Here is a 22,375-nt window from a genome sequence, read left to right on the forward strand (position 1 = left end):
GTGCTGGTTAATATGAATGTACATGTAGTGACCGTGTTGTTATTATGTATTTACATGTAGGTTATTGATTGAGAGGTGGTGTGTTTATTCCTTACACTTATAGGCAACCATTTATTTCTCTGCTAAAACAAGACGTTTTGGGGCTCTCTCTCAGCTAAGGAGTTAGGAACGGTTAAATCTCGCTCTCATCTTGTCACTGTAACCGTGTTTATGTTGGTCTTCATGCGTACAAGTGTTCCTTCCTCGCCATTCAAATGACTTCCCCCCCCATCCACTCACAAGCCACCTACATCACTGTGCCACACATGATTTCGTTTTCAATAAGAAACTGGAGACATAATCAATGTATCTGATAGTTAGGATGTGCAAAAAAAATAGTATTTTACTGTAGACTTGGCCTATATAGACGGAATGAGGCAGTTTATGCGTTCCATTAGCAAATATGTAGAGGAAGCCTACAGATGGAAGTGGTCTTCAAAATATGTTCATTTTTCTTCTTATTCTTGGATTGGAAATATCAACATTCCTCTCTACTTGGATCTGCTATCTGGAAAATGCAAATAGAGTAAGATCAAAATTGCAACTCCTTGCTTTCACTAGAGAGTGCCATTTTTCTTTCAGAAATAAGGTATTTCTCCTCCTATGTGGTTGGAGTGGTTACAGCTGGTTACAACTGGCTTACAACTGGTGTAATCTTTCTTAGAGCTCTAAAGAATGAACAAAATGCCATGCAGTGTATACAATAACCCGGTATTATTATGGATGACACAGTATTATGCCATTGGATGAAGATTACAGTAATGTTCATTTTAAATGTAGAAGCAAATAGTCCTCAACTTTAGTCGACTAATTACATGTGTTCACTGAAAAATTGTTACATCTGTTTAAAACAGAGTGGATACAAAATAACTATCTTTAGGACCCGTTATTTTCCCGTCTTTAACCATGTAGTTTAGTGTGTGTGTGTGTGTGTGTGTGTGTGTGTGTGTGTGTGTGTGTGTGTGTGTGTGTGTGTGTGTGTGTGTGTGTGTGTGTGTGTGTGTGTGTGTGTGTGTGTGTGTGTGTGTGTGTGTGTGTGTGTGTGTGTGTGTGTGTGTGTGTGTGTGTGTGTGTGTGTGAGAGAGAGAGAGAGAGAGAGAGAGAGCGATATTGTCGCGGTTCGGAGCGTGTGTTCTTCCCTTTCACCAGCTAAACTGAAATGGAAACAGAATGGGAAAATGTTAGACGCTGAGCGTCAGTGACATCAAGGAAAGGATAAAGACATTAAGTGCATAATTGGGCACAACTGTAATTATTGGTGCTTTGAATGTATAAGGCTCGCTCTTGTTATACTCGTGCGCGCTTATTCCATCTTGACAGTACACCGTAGTGGTTCCACTGGGTTCAACTTTCACATCTGGCTCAATTTCTGTGCTGATAATTGCTTCAATTAGGCTACACCCTGCATTCCAGGTGAGTCTCCTCGCTGATGAAAAGTCGTTTTGTGGTGAGAATGATTTGATACAGTTCCTGTCTGTCTCCACCGATAAGTAGGCAGGAGTAGCCTAGCCTAGATATCATGTAGAGTTTATCTCAGTGGGGATATCCCTCAAGCATTTCTACACAGAAGCAAGGGATTTCAGATCTGTGGTTGAACTCGTTCACTGCGCTTTTGAACTCGTTCACCACTACACGCTAAATGTTCTGTTAGGCAGTGGAAATTAATTATCATTCAACACAGGCATGTTGTGTGTCAATCAATACGAATTGCAGTCCCCCTAGAAAACATTCTGTAAATATTAATGTCATGTACGTTTTTCCTCTGCGGGTCCAAATGATGTATTCCCAGTAATACTATAGGCCTTTCTGGGTATATATTCTCCGAGTTCATTCTGTGTAGGCTATTTGAATATATTCCCGTACAAATAGACCTAGAAAAAGAAACGTAAAATCGCCAGCTTGATCCATTATGGTTCCATTCATTATTGTCTTCCCTGCTGTGTAGGTGTAGGCTACATGCAGCTATGAGGAATAGAGACTACATTTTTCAATGTCTGTTCATCTGCCTCTCGTTGACGGTCGTCTGGCAAACGAGGTAAGTCGTTACCTTGAATAATAAAAATGTATCAAGTATGTTTTGTCACATTACAAAGTAAAACTGAACGTATAGCGTACCACTATATCTAGAGTTTGTAATTTAATTCATATTTCTCCTAATCGTATTCCTTTAGTTTTGTACACCACAATGTCGGGATTCTACGTGCTTTAGTAGCCTACCTTATAGGTATCGCCTATGTATTTAGGATAGTGAACATCAGGCTTTTGTCGATTTGGGGGTCTTTTTGAAATCAATGAAGTGGGGAAATTATCGGATTAGGTTCCTATGGGTGGCGATGAAGTACAGACACTATTTTCAGTCAGAAAAAGCTGTGTTCACACCATGATGCCATGGAGAAGTGCTCATATCACTATAGCCACACTCTGTAATATGTTTATCACCAGAGCATGGGTCACGAATATGCAAATAGCACTTCATTTCAACCCTCAAGGAATGACATTCCATGTGATCACTCAGTTCTCAATTGTACCGATGTAACTACATACTGGGACACTTTGTAAAGTGGGACCTTGTACTGTATGACCATTGTACAGCATCAGTAGCCTACAGCCTATACAGTTTCTCTACAAATAAACATGCTTGTAATCTACACATATTGGGACATGCTGTTCATTTTGTGACATCATATCGTAGTCACTAGTGTAATTCTCAAATGGACTAGGAAGTCTCATGGTTGCAACATTTTTGACACGTTGCGCTTGACTCGCTGTGTCCACAGCGTTCACGAATGTAGCTTGTAGACTGATATTAGCTCACAAATCAACCAAGAAACCAATGTCAGTCAATTGATTAACCAATACATGATCAATATCAAACATGTGCATTTAATTCAATTACGCCTCTTCTGCTTATTGGATTCATGAAACCGATGACATTTGTGACCCACAACCTCAATTCGGTTTTATGTACAGTAGCAACATTTTAAATGTTTATTTTTCATTTTTACATTGGATAAGTAGAGACTCAGAACTACAAAAGGTATATCATACACTACAGTTGAGGAACAATGGAAACGAATTCTGCTTTGAACGCTGATAAACTTGTAAACTCACTTTTGACAAAGTGTGCCTTGAATGTTTTGGTACATCTAATGGAGAGCTCTTGTTTGTCTACACCTATTCAGCATCGTTCACATCCTCTTAAGACTTAGTGAGGCCATGTGCTAAACAGAGTGAGTAAGGTTGTGTATTAAGCAGCCAAAGCTCTCAAGACTACAAAGGGTGAAAGTAGTAGCAAAAAGTCGTTGTAAAATACCCTTTAACTAGTCCTTGGCCTATATCCTAATCTGATTTTAGTGCAGGTCATGTTGTTTTTCACATTAGGGTCTCTGGTAAACACAAAGTATATCAAATAAAATGATGTTTATTTGTCAGATGCACATGAAACAGAAGGTGTAAACAGTACAGTGAAGTGGTTACGTGCATATTTGCATAGTAGCAATACAGAGAAATAGAACGTGTGCATATAAAAAATATTGTATAATTGCTAGATGATGCTTACCCAGACACACTTGTCTAAATTGATGGGTCATGTGAAATAAACTCTATAACCACCCCCAGCCACATCTAGTTAGACATGTATACATGTTCATGAAATACAATAGATAATAATCACCCCTGGACACACCTGGCTAACTTGGTGGGTCATCTAATCATCTGGCGAAGTGGAATATTTGTTTTAGACATGTAGCTAGCTAGCTAATCAATTAGCCATAATCCCAACCCATAGCTACAGTACAAACATATTGCCATAGCTTAGCCACCATGCATGAAACGCTGTAGTATGAATCTGCAGATAGCTGAAGTTAACCAACTAGGCTCAATGTTATAGCTAGCTAGCTAAAATTAGACTAATTAGACTAGACTAATCAATTTCTGAGATACAAATAATATTACTACACTGATCATACACGTAACATTAGCTAGCGAGCCAGCAAGCTAACTTTCAGAAAAAATATGAAACTTGTAATGTCTGAAAATGTAGCTAGACTTACCTGTACACATGTATGAATGCTTGTTTCGTTGTGTCAAGTTACTCTGGTTCACACCGAGTGCAGAAAGTCGTAACCTTTCCCCACTGATTTTTTTCAATAGTGCCAGGAAAATTTAGGGCAGCAATGTTGTTGAGAGCAGGAGCAACACTTTTGCAGCTTTCCATGGTTAACGTTATATCTTTTTAAAAAAGCCTTTGTAGCGAGGATTATCTACACACACTGAACAGCTCATGTTATAAACAGAAGCCAGCTACATGGCAGACCAATCCGAACTCATCTCTGGGCATGTCCAGCCCATCCATTATCTCAGCCAATCATGGCTAGCGGGAAGGTTCCTGACATGTTTACGTGGCTAAACCAACTAGGCTTGTAATTTTACATTTCTATTCATACTTTACAGATGGTGTACAAGTTTGTTATTAACGTATATGAAAGCTCACACGTTCCAGAAGACGTTTAAAAAATATATTTTTTTACATCGAAATGCATTTTGTTGGCAAAGTATTACCTACAAAAGCCTCTCCTGTAAATTACTGATGTGCATCATATGCCTGGCTTCCGGAAATGGGTCACATTTCTATATTCAATTGTGTTTTTGCTCCAAGATCAGATGGCACACAAATGTTCAGCATTGAAATGGGTCATCTGGGAGAATGCTTGGGAAAGGGGGGGATGTGTGTGTGTGTGTGTGTGTGTGTGTGTGTGTGTGTGTGTGTGTGTGTGTGTGTGTGTGTGTGTGTGTGTGTGTGTGTGTGTGTGTGTGTGTGTGTGTGTGTGTGTGTGTGTGTGTGTGTGTGTGTGTGTGTGTGTGTGTGTGTGTGTGTGTGTGTGTGTGTTCGATCACCTTTTTTTCTTGATCTTCCCTCTTTCATTCCCTCTGGAATAACTGTGCAAAGGCCTTGTCAATCTGACACTTTTGTCTGTCTCCAAGGCCAGTCATTGCTGATCCTACAACAGATGCCTTCAAGAACAACATCACTCTCTTCACACGGATCCTCGACAGACTTCTAGATGGCTATGATAATCGCCTTCGACCCGGCCTAGGGGGTAAGGAATCTCTCTTGGCTTGATTTTCCATGACAAAACAAGCTTAGGCCTGTATTCATAAAGGGTCAGAGTATGAGTGCTGATCTAGGATCAGTTTTATATTTTACATAATAATGAACAGATTATATGGACAGGGGTGACCTGATCCTAGATCAGCACTCCTCCTTTGAAACTCTTTATGAATACGATTCCAGTTTGTGGACAAACATTTTAGAAACACATGGTATGAATTCACATCACAGATTGTGATGACTTTAACTTTGTTGGCTTCATTTGATTAATTTTCCTGTCAGGTTTAGTGAATCTTAGTGGAAGTATTCCTCACAGTATTTCATATTCCTTACAGTCAGCATGCAGAACAAATACTGCCAGCGATGCTTCTGCTTGTGTCTTGTAATGTGAAAGATAGTGCAACCATAAAGCGTGTAGAGTGCAGCTTAAATTTATGTGGAGCAGCGAAACGCAGTTCAGGCAATATTTTCTCATGACATTTAATGGTGCTGCACATGAAACCACATGAACATATCGGTCATCAGTGAGCTTGTTATTCCAAATCCTCAGTATAAATCTGTGTCCCAAATGGCATCCTATTATCGGCACAGTGCACTACTTTTGACCAGAGCTCTATAGGCCCTGGTCAAAAGTAGTGCACAATAAATTGAATAGGGTGTCATTTGGGACGCAGTCCTGTTTGGTAAAGGTAGTGTTGTCGAGTCAGCAGGAGACAACGTTTCAATAGCTCTTCCCCAGAGGCAACAGCATGTGAATACTGTAATTGTTGCAGTACACGATAACACTATTACATGGTAGTTCAGCTACCGACCACTACTGCCACCACGCAGAGAAAAGGTTCCCTTAGCACTTTATTAGGAAACTGCCCTGTTATATTACAGCTGCTCTCAATCCACAGTGTCAAGATATTGGCTGGCGCCTTATCAAGTGGGCTATTTGCTGCACGAGCACATAGTCCACCTGGGAAAACAAGTGACGCTCTGTGGTGTGGCACGATGGTCTATTTAGGAACCTTCGGTAGACACGAACACACGCTTTGTGTGTTCCTTATCCTACAAACCTGCATTGGTAGGCATCCAAAGCTCCTGAATACAGAATCAAACCCTCAATCCTTGACGTCAGCACCATGCTCAAACCCATTAAGACATTCTGTATTTATCTACACACCCAGCAACCATCAACTCAAATCTGTAAATGTGACAACAGATCATAAACTATATTTTAGTACGAGGTGTAGATCAAGGATATTATCCCATAAACTAAATGGGAATCACTGGGGCACTTTAAAATGGGGTGGAAATTGTATTGCACAGAATGACAAGTAGTTTTGCGTTGGTGTAGCAAGCCACATTTATAAATGGGTGGTATAGTACACAGAATGTGCTATCGTCAAATATACTTTGTTTGACCATTAGCTGTAATAACAATTAAAAGCTGATGAGAATTGAGGAGAGTATTTTGATTTATGATATATAATCTGCTCTTGGGTCCTTAACAGATACATTTCTGTCTGCCTGGGGTGGACATCCAGTCTGTACAGTATAGCATCCTCATGATTTGTTTGTCAATTCTGTTCTCCTGCGCAAACAGGGCAAATCACCTGCCCGTCGTTTTGGCCCATTATGTCGTAACCCTTGATTTATAGTTGTATCGGTTGGAATAACCTTGGTTGCTTTCAGTCCTCCTCCTCAGTAAACTTTGACCTGTGCACTTAGACATTGGACCCAACCCAGCAAACATCCATCATCAATATCAGACGTCATCGTCTGCTGTGGCCTGGACTGGGATGTGTGGTTCACACAGGTTCTCGTTATTCTCTCGATCTCGTTAGCTTTCACTGCAATGTTAGCAATGATATCTGAATGGTGATTGTAGTTTCTTTAGACAATCGAAAATAGACAACTTAACATTTCACAGACATGGATCCACTAAACTAGACATGACATCGGCTGGGACATAATGCCCAACATGAAAAAATGAAAAAAAGATGAATAAAAGACACAAAACACCACCTCGGACGTACATGAATTTCAACAAACATTTATGACATACTTGTTTGATTGAGGTGGTTTTAGTAATGCATTTAGAACATTCAGACTCACCAGACGTTTGAAGGCTCTCTCTTTAGAAGCACGACAACGTGTAATGTCCACATTTCGACATTGCTCATGTCAACTGAGAAACCAGTAACCTGCTGCCATGCTCCTGAATACTTGTGGTGATACTGCTACATCCCATGTTTTGCACAATTTGTGCATGAAATCACAAATGGCTCATGTTTCATCGCTATCTATCCATCTAACCACAGTAACTAAATTGGTTGAACAAGCTGCTCCTTCCGTCTTTGATAACCATTTGAGGCGTATTGTCACAGTTTCGTGCCAAAGTATCACTCTGCCAATCTGAGATCTGTAGGGGGAAGGCGTTCTGACAGGGAAGCGTTATGCGATTGAACACCGGCCCTCAGGCATCATCGTGGATATTGTTTGATGTACAGTGTCAGACATCTCATTGCTGACCACCACCACCACTGGTTCTTTCCATGTGCCGGCAAAGAACTCCGTATAGGGCTAGTGGCTAGCTAGACACTGGAGTCATCTTTCACCGCCTTGACACTTTACCCTGTGTGTGTGTGTGTGTGTACATGCGTACGTGTGGGTCAATGTGTGTGCGCGCTTGCACGCGTCTGAGTATGTGCGTGTGTGTGTTCTAGCCTTTAACAAGCTCATAAAGGATAAACACTTGGTCAGCATAAACCTCCGCCTAATGATTAGGTTTCCCTCTAGAGGAAAGTATAGATTGAGCTGAAGGTGAATGTGTGCCTAGGTCTAGCCGACTAAACTCAACACCACGATTTACGATATAGCTGATTGGCGACTAGTGTGGGTGGACTTGAGCTCCGGCGTCTCATAAAATGACGTTTAAAAAATAAAATAAAAAACGACTGGATTTCAGCACTCAAGAATAGCCCGCAATTACATCGAACAACATGTGTAATTATGGGCTATTCTGTTGGCGCTGATGTGTATTTTATGTGACATCGGAGCTCCAGTTTGCCCACGCTAATCGCCGCTCAACTCCATTGTACATTCCTGGAGTATAGTTTAATTGGCTAGTCTAGGTCCAGCAACAGAAGGTATTATTGACATAATGTGTGTGTGATGATGATAAACAGCACAGCACATGAATCAATGATGGAGGATGATGGGATGGATTAGTAACAACTGACCTGGAGGAAGAAAATCTTTCTCTTTTTCGATCAAATGTGATATTTAGAAGCACTGAGAAGAAGTGGTATGATAGTGTCGAATAGTCCTCGCTTGAAGTGTTGTGTCTTTGTGAGATCGTACTACTACGATTCATACAATTATTTGTCTAAGCGTCTTCACTGTGTGGCTATGAAAGAATCTCCTTCCGCCATGAGAAGATGCCTCTTCCTCCCTCCACCATCCACCCACCTCTCCACCTCTCCCTCCATTGCTCCATTCTCTATCCATCCCGTCTCATTTCCTGGTGGCCCCAGAGGCCGGACCTCCCAAAGAATCTGTTGAGATTCAGGGGGCCATCAGCTCAAAACTAGCATCTGCCATATGGGTTATAGTCTTTGTTTTTGTCTTGGGGAAGGGCTGGGAAGGGTTGCCTGGATGGCAGTATGGTATAGAAACACTGACATACTTTCTCTATGGAAGAAAAAAACAATTCTCCATGCCTAGAGGTACTGAATCAACCCAAAATTGAGTGGCTTATGAAGAAAGTACTATTTGATGCCTATGCTGCATTTGTTTTGCCATCTGTTCGACAAATGTTAGATGCCAGAGACGCATTTGACTTCCGATGAATAACAGAATATTTTTGTGTTGCATATTAATAGTGTCTGTCTTCACTTTTGTTTTTAGAAAGTGCATTGCATTTTCCCCCTTGAGTTTCCCCCAAGAGTTCTCTTTGCTTTGTGTTTAAAATGTACCATAACCCCTAGCCAAAACAACTCCATTCCCAATCGTTAAAACAGAAACTGCATTGCGTGTTCTGTTGTCGCCCTACACAACCCAGCAGCAGAAGCAGCAGCAGCATCGGCAGAATAACCTGCGAACCTGCACCTTTAACCCTCTGTGTTTCCAGTCTGATTGTTTAACCAGGCGTAGCTGCTGACTGGTCCCTACGAGGGTCAGAAACGCACACAACCCCCGACACCTCACATGTGCACCTAGGGAAACTCTTGATTTCCTGGCGCCCCTAACTAATGTGCGTTTGCCTCCTTTTCAGTACAGTATTGACAGACCATTCATGTCATTTAGAGCAGCTACGGTATATTAGGTATTGGAGGATATGTAAGTTTGCCTGGCAGGCAGGTCATATCCACGCTTCCTTGTAAAGGTTGTTGTGCGCCATATTAAAAAAAGGGAGACCAGGTGTGATTGTCACCCCTCTTATCTGTGCTGTATTTCTTATTAACCTCTCTGTCTCACACAGCCCTGTTCCGCGTTAATTGACGGAACAGTATCTCACTTTGTATATAGGGTTTTTGTATTGAACTATAAATATTGCACTCCTATGTTCAGTTTGCTTGTCTACTAAAGTTTAGTTAGACATTTGATAGCTCGGTCGGAAGTCTAAACGCATATAAATGACAAGCTAAGGGAACTTGACTGGACCACTCGCTTTGGTCCGTCTGAGCTGAAGAAGTGAACCTACATTACTTGATACTATAAATAAAGTGGCCTCACATCCTCAGGCTTCAAATGCACTCTGGTTTCTTTTCTAAATAATAAAACGAGCGATTTATCCCCAAGAGCCACTTCTTTGTACTAAGTATGCATCATTTGTACGTAACTCAGTACATTTTTTGCTGGATTCTTTTCTAAATAATAAATAAGTGATTTGTCCTCAAGGGCCTCCGCTCCTTTGTGTGAAGTATGCATTATTTGTACGTAACAGATTTTTTTTTTTTTTTTCATGATTTGGTTTACTTTTCCATTGAATATGAATAGGCTACTGCTATTTTTTTTAATGATTTAGTTTTATGTTGTTATTGACTGTAGGCTTGACCATAGAAACATAGAGCAGTGTATTATAGGATCTCTATCCACAGGTTAAAACATGGTATTATTGTATTGTAAAGGTCTCACGTTAAAACAGTGCATTAGAATGGGCTACATCAGGGTCACTGTCAGTGGAGTCATATTTCTACATATCTAGTGTATTTATTCATCTAGTGTGAGTCTGCACACAGCAAGGTGTTTTCATCCACACATATGCATTCGAAAAGCATTCAGACCCTTTGACTTCTTCCACATTTTGTTACATTACAGCTGTATTCTAAACTTGATTACATAAAAAAAATAAACTCCTCAGCAATTTACACACAATACCCCATAATGACAAAGTGAAAACAGTTTTTTTGAATCTTTGCAAATGTATAAAAAAAATGTAAAACAGATATACCTTATTTACATAGGTATTCAGACCTTTTGCTATGAGACTCGAAATTGAGCTCAGGTGCATCATTTTTTCATATTTTAAGACTTCTACTGTATACAGTACATGGATGATTTATAAAGCCAGGCACATTTAACCATTAGACTATTGATTATAGACCTAGTGAAGTTGGAGTTTCTCTCTCTCCTCACTTTTCTTAGACAATTAAGGCAAGTGCTGTTTTCTCGTCTCCTAACTCCGCTGCTGCCTCAGCCGCATTGTGCTCAACACCAATAAGCTGGTTAACTTTGCCATTATGCACATAGCAACATGGTCTATTAAAAGGTGCCAATTCAACAGCGCACTGATGTGTTTCAGACCCGCGGATTACAACCACTATCCAACACGGGAGAAAGTGCATTTGTTATAAAGTTATGTTATTTTTTATGTGTTGCACAATTGTTCTGACATAATGTAACCATATGCAATTTCAGTGGTACATGTCTTCGAGTGATGGACTGTGCCATCCCCACAGCCTCCACAATGGATCAGTCCTCTCAGACAGGTGCGAATCAGACAGCTGTCTTGTACACCATGATTATTATATATTTATTTGATACTCCTCAACTAAAGAAATCTCGGTTGACCAACAGCCTATTGAGCAAACAATTTTGGTGGAATGGAGTTTTGCCGTTCCATGGTGATGTCTCCATGCGGTAAAGGTGTTGATAGACCAAAAAAAAGAGTTTCCAACCTCTCTGCCAATAACAGCTCATTTTACATTTTCCCCTTCCCACGTAGACAGTCCTAGCTAAACTATGCCTGGAGAAATTGCTCTTTGCTCAGCAATTGTTGTTTCTTTTTGACCATTTAAATTGAAAAATATCATGGTAAGGTACGTCATTGTTACCCAGAAATAATTTGATATTGAGATCAAAATGGCTGCATTGGACCTTTAAACACCTATTTTATAGTGCAATCCAGTGTATGTATTGCTAAATGTATTGCACACATTACCCAAATTGCCGTCTGTTCCTCTCGATATGTACTAGTTCATAAATAATAAGCATATCCATTACACGTCTGTGTGTCATTTGTCAGCAAACGCAGTGAACAGAGCGCGGTGAGCGCACTGGGCCAGCTCTCGCTCGCCGAGTCGCCTTGCATGATAGCACTTTATTTTAGGCTAATGAGAAACTCTTTAGAATACACATGTGTCTGTGTGAGTTACTGTGTGTGAGTTGCTGTGTGTGCGCAGCAGAGGATACTTGTAAAGCCTGAAAGCTTTTTTAAGAAATTACCCAAGCGTATAAGAGATTAACTTAATGAAAGAGATGCCCAGGAGAGAAACCAAAATGTGTGTGCTGTTGTTTTCTCTAGCACTGAACAGAGGTAGGCCAGACAGGATGGTGTCGTTAGGAGTAAAAATTGAAGTGTTGTTTTACTGCAACGCAGGGAAGTGCCACTCAAAATATGAGCTTCAGTAATTAATTCTGAAGTGTCTAGTAATAGATCTGTTTATTCATGTTCAGTGAGGAAGAAATGGTCTCATGATCCGCCTTCGTTTGTTCTATTTTAATCCTCCTTGTTATTATGTTTTTCAGATCGTGTAACAGAGGTGAATACCAATGTCTACGTCACCAGCTTTGGCCCAGTTTCAGATACAGACATGGTGAGACCACATTCTAATCTTACAAGTACCCTGTTACCACACTGAGCCAAACTGGGCTGAACCAAGCTGTACTGGGCTGGGCTGGTTACGCGTTCACCATAGTTGCTGTAACTGTGCTGGAATGGGCATTGTGAATGGAAAAATATGCAGGCCAGCACAGTACAGTTTTGGTCTACCCTATAGTGTGAAGCATGCATGTAGGGAAATTAGTTTAACCTGACCACATCAAATGTACCACTATGCAGAAATAACTGCAATTTATTACCATGACAACACAATTATGTTAAACAAGATATGACGGGAAAGGACCAAATGTTCAAAGGTTCTTATAAATGGTTTCTGTGGTGTTTTACTATAATATTATACTGTTGTAAGAATGGTTTGGGTTAAACACTTACGTTTTTTTATTGTAAAACACCACTGAAACACAACAGAGATCTTAATTACTACACAAGAACGTAGAAAAACTCAATTCTGATTTTGCCATTTCAGGTATTTTGTTTACTGTTTCATTGCAATACCACCATTCTGCTCCATTTTCCTTTCTGTCCCTTATTTGGGACCTCTTAGTCCTGTTCGTATTCATTAGGGCACACCATATCAAAACATTTTGCAACTGAAAATGAAAACAAGCATTTTTCATTGGACGGATTCCGTTTGCCCCTTCCTGTTTCCGTCCGTTTTCTTCAGTTTGGTGCCAAATGAATAGGACCCTGGTGTTTGTGTTTGTTCCAAGCAGCTTTGCCTGGCTCTAGTGGAGCACCAAAGCCCCCCCTAACACTGACACCTTAAGATTACGGCTCCCCTGATCGTCTTCAAAGGGCCCTGGCTTCAAACATAGGCAAGAGACCCCTCTCTCCCTCGCTCTTCCCCCGGGCAATCCATCCGCTCCTCTCTTTCTCTTCTCTGGCCAGGCATCACACCTTGTTACCTTTCAAAACCTCAAAATCTTTCCCCTTCGCTTTCCTCCACAGCAGACTTAAGATCTCTGTAGCCAATGCTCCAGCTTGCGTCCCCTATTCAATTTCACTGTTCAAGGGACATGTTTAAATCAGGTTCTGGAAGAATGAGGGAGAGAGAAAAGGAGCGATAAGGCGCACATGCGTTTTATTCCCATTGTGTTGCTACCTTTGCCACATTGTTCTACCCTTCTTCATCCTGAGTGCTATTTCACTGTTTGGACTCCTTTTGGTACAGCAATATTATATCTCTCACTCTCTCTCTCTCAGGTTCTCCTTTCATTCTCTTCTTTTGATGTTGTTTTCTTAGTTTCTTTTCAAAGGCAGAATTGTCCCTTCTTTCTTCTTCCCTGAAGCTCATCCCTATACATCGTTTTCCTCTTCACAGCAACACCTTTATCAGTCTTACGAGAGAGAGATGTGTTCTCTTCCCCCCCACTCGGAGCCGTGCCTATTCCTTCGGCAGTTTTGTTTTATGAATTATATATATATATATATATTTTTTTTTTTATTAAAAATCGACTCGTTATTCAAGTCACTTCTTCGTTTATCTTGGGCTTGTATTCAAGAAAATACACACACCGATTTTTCATTCCACACTCACAGTCCCGTTTTAAAAATGGCAACATCCAGCATGAGCCATTCTTTAAATGAACATTATTGTAGGAGACGTTTTGGCCTGTGTGTTTCTTCTGTTGTCTGTGTGGCCGGGAGTGTAATTGCCTGAATATTACCGTAATATAAGATGCACCCAAATTGGCTCCAACAACTACGAATCAGCTGTTATCTATGAAACATTTATGATATTTGAAGAGCAATGCAGAATTCAAACCCTATCACCCCTAAAAGCAACATATACATTAGGCATAAGTTCCCATTAAGTATTCACTAGGTGAGTGTGTCCCATGTCGTGGTATGAAGCTTTAACTTAAGATGTGTACGATCGTCTTGATGCAAAGCCATGCCTTAATAAACACCTAGCGAGACTATCAGTATTATAATTTATTAATGGGTGCATAGTTGACGGTAGCTTGTAGACATGATTGATAACGCCACATAGAAATCTTTGGGATTTCCATACCGAGTCCAGTAGACTGCATGAGGTGCAAATCTACTTTGATAAAGCACAGAATATTGTTATCTGTTGTTGCCATCAAATGGCTAGTTGGCTGAAGGTAAAATGATGAATTGACTGTTTTCATTGCCCATGTGGTCTTATAAGATGTGATGTGCTCACACCTAAGGCATGTTTTTCCCATTCCAGCTCATATGATTTTGAACACAGCTAGTAAGCACACATGCACACCTCTTTCAATACACTTTGCCCTGGAGGCTATAACAAGCCAGGTATCCTTTGGAGAATGACGGGAGAAGCAGGAGGAGAGAGAGAGCGAGAGAGCGAGAGAGAGAGAGCGAAAGAGAGAGAGAGATTGTTCTACCTCAGCACTGTATCTCATGGCTCCAGAGCTGCTAAATCAAGTAGTGGGGGTTGGATAGGCAGGATAGGTACATGGCACACTAACACCAGAGACCTCGCCTTGTATAGGCTGCTCCGATTTAAAGAATGAAACTTAAAACTCCCATTCGGTGTGGATTAATGGCAGGCCCAAGTGTATGCAGCAGGAGCAGTGAGTCAGTAATGGATGTTATAGGGGCTGCATTGTCTGGAGGGGATAAGACAGAGAGAGAAAGTGTGCCATCCACCTAAGCTTCATCACAGGCTGTTTTCACAGCCTCTCACTAGTTGCCGCTTGTGATTTATCTGTTTACACTTGAATAATTTAACAGACGCCTTGCTCAAGGGCACGTCGGCAGATTTTTCACCTCATCGGCTCGGGGATTCGAACCAGTGATATTAAGGTTACTGGCCCAACACTTAACGGCTAGGAAAACTTTCAGGGCAATTGTAATATTAGTAGGGACTGACAGCTAAGGAAGGTTCAGAAAGGCAGGTGGTACAACAGAAGATATTGTGTCATTTTTAGGTGAAGGTTTTCATATTCACAGTGCAGAAATCATTTGCAATAAAACCTTTTTTATATATCTTTTTTTTTTTTTAAGTGAACTTACGGTTCGAGGTTTTATTGTCTGTAATCGATTGCCGATTGCTGACAGCGTTACTTCTGCCCACAGGAATACACGATAGACGTGTTCTTCCGGCAAAGCTGGAAAGACGAGAGGTTGAAATTCGACGGGCCCATGGACATACTGCGGCTGAACAACTTGATGGCCAGTAAAATATGGACTCCGGACACGTTCTTCCATAACGGGAAGAAGTCGGTGGCTCACAACATGACCATGCCCAATAAACTACTGAGGATTCAAGACGATGGCACCCTACTTTACACCATGAGGCAAATACAGCTCAAACCAAACTATTTGAATTTGTGTTAGAAATGATTCATGAAGTTGAATGAAATATTATTACTGTGGCAGGTTTAGCCTGTTCTTTCAATTCATGTGGAACAGAAAAACACAGTCAAAAGTATGACCACCGTACCCAGTCTCTCCCAATGTCACCCTTAACCTAAACAAATTTTATTTGAATGCATGACACACATTGCATGTAGCACATATCCCCTTGTTTCTCCTCATTGAACCAGTTTCGGTGTACGCCTCCCTTTGCCGCAGTAACCCCCCTAAATCAATAATTATGTTATTTATTGCAATATTTGACTCACTCAGTGCCAATGACAGGGGACATTACTTTGACAAGTGAGTCCCTGTAGAATACAGATGAAAGCATTGCCCAGTCAGAGGCTATTTGAATGGAATCACTTAGGAAAAGAGCATTGTCAGGTCCTTTAGGCTGGAATTGATACAGATAGAGAGCATCTCCACTGCACACATGCAATATATTTCAGAAATAGCCCACTATAAATCTGGGGGATGCTCATAGTTTGTGTGCACTATAAGCATTCTCTATCTCTAGAGCTTTGGTTTCCATCAACTCTGGTTTATTACTGATTGCACCTTAGTTTAGATTAAAAAGAGGCTCTCGTGCTTGTTTGGTACAACTCCATTGGTTGTTCATTCTGACACTACCAAACACGACATATAGCGACAGGATGTAATCGCCGTAACTATTGCATACTGGTTCACATCAACCATATTTGATGGAACAGTGCAGAGAATAACAAAGTGAAAATGGATGTATGCCTGCTCAGTTTGGTCGGCACGAGTGTGTGTGTGTGTGTGTGTGTGTGTGTGTGTGTGTGTGTGTGTGTGTGTGTGTGTGTGTGTGTGTGTGTGTGTGTGTGTGTGTGTGTGTGTGTGTGTGTGTGTGTGTGTGTGTACGTTACAGTGACGCATTGTGCTCCATGTGTGTTGCATCTAGGTTGACGGTTCATGCAGAGTGTCCTATGCATCTGGAAGATTTCCCCATGGACTTCCACTCATGTCCCCTGAAGTTTGGCAGCTGTGAGTAATGCACCATTGACAAGTGTAGGGAGTGCAGAGACACACAGGGTCACTGAGGGCGGCAGGGCATGACTCTCCTGAAAAGAACGTATGTTTTGAAATGCATGCAGGAATCAAATGTGTCTTAAGATGGAGTTGCTCAATAGGTCATGTGTCATATGCTGCCGGGGTCGGACTTAATACATCTTTTGACAGAAAGGGATAACGCCTGTGCTAAGTACCGTAGCACTAAGGATCCAATTGATTGGGAGTCCTACAGAAAGTTAAGAAACACCAGCAAAACGACAACTAGAAATCCAAAAGCATCCTTCTATGGATAATACAGAGCCTTCCGAAAGTATTCACACCCCTTAACTTTTCCAAAATTTGTTGTTGTAACAGCCTGAATTTAAAATGGATTCAATTTAGATTTTGTATCACTGGCCTCCACACTATACCCCAATAATGTCAAAGTGGAATTGTTTTTTTTTTTAAGAAATGTTTACAAATTAATAACAAATTAAAAGCTGAAATATCTTGGGTCAATAAGTATTCAACCCCTTTGTTATGGAAAACCTAAATAAGTTCAGGAGTAAACAATTGCTTAACAAGTTAAATAATAAGTTGGACTCATTCTGTGTTCAATAATAGTGTTTGAATGACTACCTCATCTCTGTACTCCACACATACCATTTTTTGTAAGGTCCCTAAGTCGAGCAGTGAATTTCAAACAATTTCAATGACTCACAAAGAAAGGCACCCATTGGTAGATGGTAGAAACAAAGAAAACATTGAATATCCCTTTGAGCATGGTGAAGTTATTCATTACATTTTAGATGGTGTATCAATACACCTAGTCACTACAAAGATACAGGCGTCCTTCCTAACTCAGTTGCTGGAGAGAAATGAAACTGCTCAAAGATTTCACCGCCAATGGTGACATTAAAACAGAGTTTAATGGCTGTGATAGGTGAAAGCCGAGGATGGATCAACAACATTGTATTTACTTCACAATACTAACCTCAATGACAAAGTGAACAGAAGGAAGCCAGTACAGTATACAAAAATATTCCAAATGTTTGCAATAAGCCACTAAAGTAAAACTGCAAAAAAATGTGATAAGGAAAATAACTTTATGTCCTGAATACAAAACATTATGTTTGGGGAAAACGCTTGTAATCGGCAAAGACACATTTGTTTTTTTAGGATAACAAATCCAAATCAAATCAAATTTTATTTGTCACATACACATGGTTAGCAGATGTTAATGCGAGTGTAGCGAAATGCTTGGAATAGCGCTAAGCACAGGCAAAATCCTAAAGGAAAACCTGGTTCAGTCTACTTTCCAATAGACACTAGGAGACAAATTCACCTTTCAGCAGGACAGTAACTTAAAACACATGGCCAAATATAGACTGGAGTAGCTTACCTGTCACGTATACTCCCTCTCCAGCCTCCAGGTCATCAGGCTGCTGATTATCCCACACACCTGTCACCCTCGTCAAGCTCCCCAGCGCCTCATGACACTCACCTGGACTCTATCACCTCCTTGATTATCTTCCCTATTGTAAGGTTCTGCTTTTCTTTTCTTAGTCAACCTTGTGTACTTTTTCTTTGTGTTCTTGAAAGTAGCCCTGTCTCTTTGTGTTCTGGAACGTAGCCCCGTCTTTAATTTTTGTTCATTGATTTCACCTGTGTTCGTTTCTCAGCTGGTCTCATCAGCTCCCTATTTAGTTCAGTTCTTTCTGTTTTTTTATGGTTGTGAGGTATGTTTGTTTTTGACTGCCTACCTGTGTTTGACCATTGCCTGCCTGTGACCACGATTCCTGCCTTCTGCAAAGGCTTAATAAACATCTGTCGCGCTCTGCGCCTGAATCTACACCTTTTTCTCCCTGAGCATTCATTACAGAAAACAATACCCCACAACCATAGAAACAGAAAGAACTGAACTAAATAGGGAGTGGATGAGACCAGGTGTGAAATGAACACAGGTGAAATCAATGAACAAAAATGAAAGACATGGCTATGTTCCAGAACACAAAGAAAAAGAACACAAGGTTGACTAACAAAAGAAAAACAGAACCTTATACCTATATCTGTCACTCCCCTTGGTTCTTTCCTCAGGTGTTATTTACTCTGTTTCATGTCGGTGCGTTGTTTGTGTTTCGTGTTTACTTGCTTCCCAACTCTCAGTGCGCTCGTTATAGTACCAAGATGACTTTGAATGTTCCCCGACTGTCCTAGTTACAGTTTTGACTTAAATTGGCTTGAAAATCTATGGCAAGACCTGAAAATGGCTGACTAGCAATGATCAACAACCACCTTGACAGAGCTTGAAGAATTTAAAAAAGAATAATGTGCAAATATTGTACAATTCAGATGTGCAAAGCTCTTAGAGACTTACCCAGAAACACTCACAGCAGTAATCGCTGCCAAAGGTGATTCGAACAGGTGTACTTCTGTAAATGAGATTTCAATTTCAATAAATGGGGTATTGTATGTAGATGGGCGAGATACAACAAAATGTGGAATAAGTCAAGGAATAGAAATATTTTCTGAAGGGCATGTATGTACAGTGGGGCAAAAAAGTATTTAGTCAGCCACCAATTGTGCAAGTTCTCCCACTTAAAAAGATGAGAGAGGCCTGTAATTTTCATCATAGGTACACTTCAACTATGACAGACAAAATGAGAAGAAAAAAATCCAGAAAATCACATTGTAGGATTTTTAATGAATTTATTTGCAAATTATAGTGGAAAATAAGTATTTGGTCAATAACAAAAGTTTATCTCAATACTTTGTTATATACCCTTTGTTGGCAATGACAGAGGTCAAATGTTTTCTGTAAGTCTTCACAAGGTCTTCACACACTGTTGCTAGTATTTTGGCCCATTCCTCCATGCAGATCTCCTCTAGAGCAATGATGTTTTGGGGCTGTTTCTGGGCAGCACAGACTTTCAACTCCATCCAAAGATTTTCTATGGGGTTGAGATCAGGAGAGTGGCTAGGCCACTCCAGGACCTTGAAATGCTTCTTATAAAGCCACTCCTTCGTTGCCCGGGCGGTGTGTTTGGGATCATTGTCATGCTGAAAGACCCAGCCACGTTTCATCTTCAATGCCCTAGCTGATGGAAGGAGGTTTTCACTCAAAATCTCACGATACATGGCCCCATTCATTCTTTCCTTTACACGGATCAGTCGTCCTGGTCCCTTTGCAGAAAAACAGCCCCAAAGCATGATGTTTCCACCCCCATGCTTCACAGTAGGTATGGTGTTCTTTGGATGCAACTCAACATTCTTTGTCCTCCAAACACGACGAGTTGAGTTTTTACCAAAAAGTTATATTTTGGTTTCATCTGACCATATGACATTCTCCCAATCTTCTTCTGGATCATCCAAATGCTCTCTACCAAACTTCAGATGGGCCTGGACATGTTCTGGCTTAAGCAGAGGGACACGTCTGGCACTGCAGGATTTGAGTCCCTGGCGGCGTAGTGTGTTACTAATGGTAGGCTTTGTTACTTTGGTCCCAGCTCTCTGCATGTCATTCACTAGGTCCCCCCGTGTGGTTCTGGGATTTTTGCTCACCGTTCTTGTGATCATTTCGACCCCACGGGGTGAGATCTTGCGTGGAACCCCAGATCGAGGGAGATTATCAGTGGTCTTGTATGTCTTCCATTTCCTAATAATTGCTCCCACAGTTGATTTCTTCAAACCAAGCTGCTTACCTGTTGCAGATTCAGTCTTCCCAGCCTGGTGCAGGTCTAGAATTTTGTTTCTGGTGTCCTTTGACAGCTCTTTGGTCTTGGCCATAGTGGAGTTTGGAGTGTGACTGTTTGAGGTTGTGGATAGGTGTCTTTTATACTGATAACAAGTTCAAACAGGTGACATTAATACAGGTAATGAGTGGAGGACAGAGGAGCCTCTTAAATAAGAAGTCACAGGTCAGTGAGAGCCAGAAATCTTGCTTGTTTGTAGGTGACCAAATACTTATTTTCCACCATAATTTGCAAGTAAATTCATAAAAATTCCTACAATGTGATTTTCTGGATTCTTTTTTCTCATTTTGTCTGTCATAGTTGAAGTGTACCTATGATGAAAATTACAGGCCTCTCTCATCTTTTTAAGTGGGAGAACTTACACAATTGGTGGCTGACTAAAAACTTTTTTGCCCCACTGTATGTACTGTAAACACATTAAGAAGGAAAGAAATTCCACAAATTAACTTTTAACAAGGCACACCTCTTACCTGGAATGCATTCCAGGTGACTACCTCATGAAGATGGTTGAGAGAATGCTAAGTGTGTGCAATGCTGTCATCAAGGCAAAGGGTGGCTACTTTGAAGAATCTCAAATAGAAAATATATTTTGGTTTGTTTAACCGTTTTTTGGTTACTACATGATTCCATGTGTTATTTCATAGTTTTGATGTCTTCACTATTATTCTACAATGTAGAAAATAGTCAAGTATAGGTGTCCAAACTTTTGACTGGCACTGTAGTTGCGGCCACCAGCTTTGAATGAGTTACCACTGTGACCTTTTTTTTGGTGTCATTCAGCGCTGCACCTCGCTCTCCTCCATGTCAACAACACCATCACATTTTGTCATTTCCAAGAGGCAGAATATAATTTCTTTACTTCACTTGATTTGAGCCTAAACCCTTTATAAAATCCCACACCATAACAAACAAACAGGGGAACCAAGACCAGGAAAGTCACAATGATAAGAACAGATTTTGGTTTCTGCTGCTACAAACTTCCACCAGTTACAGCAAAATCATTGCATAACCACTGCGGGTGTTGAATTGTTTCGATAAACAAAACAAAGAAATGGGGCCAAATGCTTCAGTCCTTAAAAGCAACACAAAAAAAAGCTTAGTGAGTCAGTACTTGACATTGCATGTTGTGAAGTACACTGCATGCCATCCCCTGGCTGTAAAATGAATGACCTATCAACCCTAAAAGCTAAAAGTCTACGCCTGTGGGAGAGGGGGTTCTACTAAGCTAACATATGAAATAGTTTTAAGATGGTCATACCGTGGATCATTTAGCTATTCGATTTTTTTTTATTTTAAGCCCCATGCAGGTCTAAAAAAAAAATATACAATTTGATACGATATTGAATTTGACCTTTACTGCTGTAGCCCATAGAAACTCATTGAATAACACATCCATAAATGTCAAAACAGAGAGTCAAAAAAATCGATCATAAAGACGTTTTTTTATGTGTATGTCCATACTGCCGTTCATTTTAGAAATCAGTACTGTGTTACATTGAGACACTTGTGGGTGTCCTCGAACAAACGGAGAACACCGTTGTGTTCGTAAGTGTCTCCCCTTTCCATAATGGACGCTGTAGACAGAAGTTGTCAAAACGGCGGTACCGACTTCAGACGAGTCCCGTGGGGCTTGTGGGACAAACCGTTCAGGCGCTGCAGACGTTCGTTTGTGAGAAGACCTATTTTTCAGGACGCCTCTTAGTCTGCCAAAACGGCACTGCAGCTCTGTCACTTTCCACTGCAGATGTGGAAGGCCGACATGGGTTCAATCCTGCACGTCCGCCTATCTCTGGCTTAAACAGACGGATTTTGATGGGGATTTTTGCGTTGTGTTTACTGATTGACGCATGGCTGCGTCAGTCGACTACAGGGGGAAACTCATCCATTGCCAATAACCAATTAATAATACAAGCCTTACTTTAAATGTCAAGATGAGTTCATATGTTATATGTTTTCATGGCGCAGCAAGACTCGCAGGGAGAGAGTATGATTCCCTAATGG

At 40.8% G+C, this 22,375-nt stretch overlaps 1 protein-coding gene across 1 annotated transcript in view; it reads left to right on the forward strand.

Annotated features, from left to right (window-relative positions):
* The first annotated feature begins 1,135 nt into the window (after positions 1–1,135).
* Positions 1,136–22,375, forward strand: part of LOC124011035 (gamma-aminobutyric acid receptor subunit alpha-2-like) — a 54,246-nt gene continuing 33,006 nt past the window's right edge. The window contains exons 1-6 of the mRNA XM_046323976.1: positions 1,136–1,452; positions 1,985–2,074; positions 5,023–5,138; positions 12,170–12,237; positions 15,330–15,550; positions 16,534–16,616. Coding sequence (XP_046179932.1) covers positions 2,004–2,074; positions 5,023–5,138; positions 12,170–12,237; positions 15,330–15,550; positions 16,534–16,616 — 559 coding nt within the window. The 5' untranslated portion in view covers positions 1,136–1,452; positions 1,985–2,003. The remainder of the gene's footprint in view (positions 1,453–1,984; positions 2,075–5,022; positions 5,139–12,169; positions 12,238–15,329; positions 15,551–16,533; positions 16,617–22,375) is intronic.

This window comes from Oncorhynchus gorbuscha, linkage group LG23, assembly GCF_021184085.1.
Source record: "Oncorhynchus gorbuscha isolate QuinsamMale2020 ecotype Even-year linkage group LG23, OgorEven_v1.0, whole genome shotgun sequence".
Lineage (NCBI taxonomy): Eukaryota > Metazoa > Chordata > Actinopteri > Salmoniformes > Salmonidae > Oncorhynchus > Oncorhynchus gorbuscha.